General features: G+C 33.3%; 1 protein-coding gene across 1 annotated transcript; it reads left to right on the top strand.

Annotated features, from left to right (window-relative positions):
• Positions 1-6: 6 nt before the first annotated feature.
• LOC123253983 (oral-facial-digital syndrome 1 protein-like) lies at positions 7-3,845 on the top strand (the record flags this gene model as incomplete). Its single annotated transcript, XM_044683058.1, has 2 exons — positions 7-652; positions 2,166-3,845. Coding segments are annotated over 2 exons (2,223 nt in total), but the record flags the coding sequence as incomplete, so codon positions are not given.
• Positions 3,846-3,916: the final 71 nt, after the last annotated feature.

Genomic DNA, 3,916 nt, shown 5'->3' with positions numbered 1-3,916 from the left:
CAAGCAAAATCTGAAGCGCTAATTTCTCGAGAAAAGAATGCTATTGAGAGACTTCAAAAGCACCAGGAGATTGAAGCAAAAGAAATTTATATCCAGAGGCAGGATTTGCTGAAAGACATTGAAATGGTAAGAAGTAGAGAAGCTGAACTAAAGCAAAGAATGGAAGCTTTCAAATTAGCCCAGAAGCTACAAGAAGAAAAATATAAAACCCAGGAAGAATCCTTGAGAAGAAGGGAGCTGAATGTGGGGAACATGGAGGAGGCATATGAACAAAGGCTCAAGAATGAACTTCTAAAATATCAGCTTGAATTAAAGGAAGAATACATAACCAGATCTAATAGAGTGCTTGAAGAAGAACAAAAGAATAAAGAGAAAGCTATGCGTTTGCAAGAAGAAGCCAATGCTATTAATTCAAGAAGGGAAGAACTCAGGGAAGCTATATCTCATGGCAAAAATCTTGAGCTTGAATTGGATTCTCTCAAAGAACAAATTTTATTAGTAACAAAACAAAACCAGTCACTGAGTGAAAAAATTAAAGATACTACTGATTATTTACTTTTAAAAGAAGATCGACTGGAGCTTCAGGCACAAAATAAATTGCTTAAACAACAAATGGAAGAAATTCGAAGTGAAAACATGCACCTCCAAAGAAGTATGAAATAGCTTTTCTTTTAGTTCCATATATTCACAGAATTCAAATTAGAAGCATATAACCATTTTGTGATGTTGTTTGTGTGGTTTATAGCTATATGAATGAGATGAAATCATGGGAAGACATAAACAAGAATTGTATAAGATGGGCAGACATGCATACAGAGGTCATGATCTATATCATTATTGGAAACATCTAAATTGATGAAATCATAGATCTTTTTGAGAATTTCAACATAACTTTTACAATTAATCTTTCTTGCATTTGTGAAATTAATTTAAATTTTAATGAAAATTCTCAATTAAATTATTTAATGATATATGGTTCTGATGCTTCTATTTGCCTTTTGTGGAACTAATAGTATTAATAGTTGAAATTATTATGTGGTATTGGAAGTTGTTTGACATAAAATTACAAAATTATAAGAATTAAATTTTTATTAGATTTTGATTAGTTTTAGTCTAGAAAAAGTAATAATCTTGCTTTCTACATTAATGCAAACTATATGCTGATTCCTTTGGAATTGAGACTGGCCTTTTAACCGTAAAAAAGAAGCAATCACATAAGAATTCCATTGTCAACATTATTAGACAGAATCAGTCTTAATGCTTATTTGTACATCTCTAGAGTCTAGCATGTTGCATTGCAAATGAGAATATTTGTAAAGAACTTAGCACACAATTGGTATTTAAATGTTTTTTCATTTTCCTCTCAATAGCCCTTCCCCAGGCACTTAGTTAAGGTTAGTAAACAAATGGCAAATACATTGTGTTTATTTCAGTATAAGATTTGGATCATTTTATGACTTACTTAGTGATTTGTAGGAGATAAGAATTTCTAGTGTTGAAGCTAATGAAACTTGATGACTTTCTTTGTTTTTTAGTCAGTTGTACTATATTAAAAGAATTTTAGTTTCTCAAAAAAAATTTGCTTCAAACAATTCCATAGTTAATTATGTCAGTTTAAATTTGAAATATTCCATTATTATGTCATGTTTCATCTAGTTTAAGGACCTACCTAAGGTTAAATAATAGGTAATATTGTTAAAATATAGAGAACTTTAAAAAAATTGACATTGATCTGGGAAGATGACAGTGTGTTTAGGCAAAGTTGAGCAAGAAGAAAGTAAAATGTATCACACTAGACAGATTTCTATTGCAAGTCATTCAGATGCTTTCTGGTGTAGCATAAGAGTTGAACTGAGGATCTAAAGGAATTCTCTGAAGGCAAGAATAGAAAGCAATTTTTTGGGACATACCTAAAATAAGTTTTCAAGTGAATTTGGGAGATGTTTATTAATTTCTTGGTTTCGAAATCAGGGGGATATTTTATTTCATTTAATAGACTTAGTACTCTAATCATGAGCAAACCTATGGCATATAGCAAACATTTATTGACTTCCTTTTTTTGTGCAAAGTATATTATGCTAGTTGTACAGTAGTAGTCTGTGTGTATGTTTTTAAGTGAAATAAACAAAATTTGACTACTGATTAGAATTTTTTTGTTATTATAGAATCTACTCAGCCATCACCTGAGTTCATAGCCTTACAGAAAGAATCAAAGATGACAGAAAATGCAAGAAAGCTTGAACAAAAGGCATTTGAGACTGAGAAACAATCCCTAGAAAAACGACTCCAAGATGAGGTTGAACGTTGTTCATTACTGAAGAACCAGATATTGGATTATGAAGTTTCTACAAGGAGGTTAAATATGCAGATCGATGACTTGAAATTGCAACTTAGACAAACCCAGGCAGCTTTAGAAAATGAAGTATACCGAAATTCAAAGCCATCGTTGGTTGATCACTCAGGCATTAATTTCACAAGTGACAAGGCTGTACCTCATGATAATTATATAGATAATTTCTTGAAGAATCGACTCTTTTCTGATGATATTGTCCAGTCTGAAGATATTCCAAGGAACAGGTATTACCAGCATCCCAGAATTGAGAGTGATACCACAGATACTGACCTTGAATTTGTAGCTAATACTAAAGCAAGGGTAAAAGAACTAGAGAAAGAGGCAGAACACTTAGAAGAAGCCTACAGGAATTACCAGCAACGAGTTTCTCAAGCCACAATGAAAAGCATTTCACCAGCAAGGAGTCAGTCTCCTTTATTTATACCAGAAATTTTAAGTAGTAGCATTCTTGAAAAAAATATGTTTGCAGAGAACAAATTTGTTTCTGAGCAGCTTCCACTCAGCAGTTCAAAAGATGAAAGGGGTGATGGGATTACTGATTACCAAACTCCACAGCAAAGGAAAGCTCTTTCCCCCAGACATCTTTCCTCTACTCCACGTCCAAAAGCAAGGAGAAGCCTTAGTAGCCAGATCTATTTAGGAGGTAACAATGGTTCATTTGTTGGGTCTCCCTGTCCACCTGCTGACAAAATTCCATCACCAATTCCAAAGACAAGTCAACCTCTTTCTGCTCCCAATATCTCAGTTACTTGCTTACCAGGCAATCATGAACAGAATTCAAGTAATTCTGAGAAGCACACGGATCAAGATATAAGTGGATTTTCAGATTCGGAGAAATTAGGCATTGAAGATGTTCAAAATCAGTCTTCTTTAGAATATGGTGGGAACATTCCAAAGCAACTTGAAAAAGATGTGCTATATCAAGCGGGAGATAAGGTTCCCACTAACAATGTCATAAACAATGAGCCAACAATAACTACTTTTCATCAAGGCCCAAATTTAGAAGAACAGAACACAGAAGAAAAATGGGAAGAGGAACGGAAAGAGAGAGAAGAAAAGCGACAGAGAGAAAGATTGGAAATTTTTGAAAGAGAACAAAAAGAACTACAAAGACTGAATGAAGAAATGATATTACTTGAAGAATCATTAAAAAGTGAAGTAGAAAAAGATGCTAAAGGGTTAGAAATCATCGAAAAAGAATTGGAAAACAAAGAAATTGTCAACCCTTTAGAAAAATATATGAAAATTATCCAGCAGAATAAAGAACAGGAATCAGTTAAGAGCTCAAAAAAAGAAGTTTTGGAAGAAGCATCTATAGAAGAAACACTGTTATCTAATGATAAAGCTGAGAGTTTGTCAGCTTCTGAAGAACCAGATGACTTCTGGTAAGATGTTTGCTTCCTGGACTCATACTTAGAGCAGTGTCATGTATCAAGTATAGGCCCAGGTTTTCATTGTTGAAAGCCGGAATATTTAATAAAGATTTTACATAGGAAAAAAAAAAGTTTGCCCATCACTGGTCTATGGGAGTATTCTTTGATCCCCATTCTCTTTGCTCATGAA

Source organism: Gracilinanus agilis, unplaced genomic scaffold, assembly GCF_016433145.1.
Source record: "Gracilinanus agilis isolate LMUSP501 unplaced genomic scaffold, AgileGrace unplaced_scaffold12496, whole genome shotgun sequence".
In the NCBI taxonomy this organism is placed as follows: Eukaryota; Metazoa; Chordata; class Mammalia; order Didelphimorphia; family Didelphidae; genus Gracilinanus; species Gracilinanus agilis.
The sequence above is the reverse complement of the archived record's forward strand: the minus strand, read 5'-3'. Positions and strand labels throughout refer to the sequence as shown.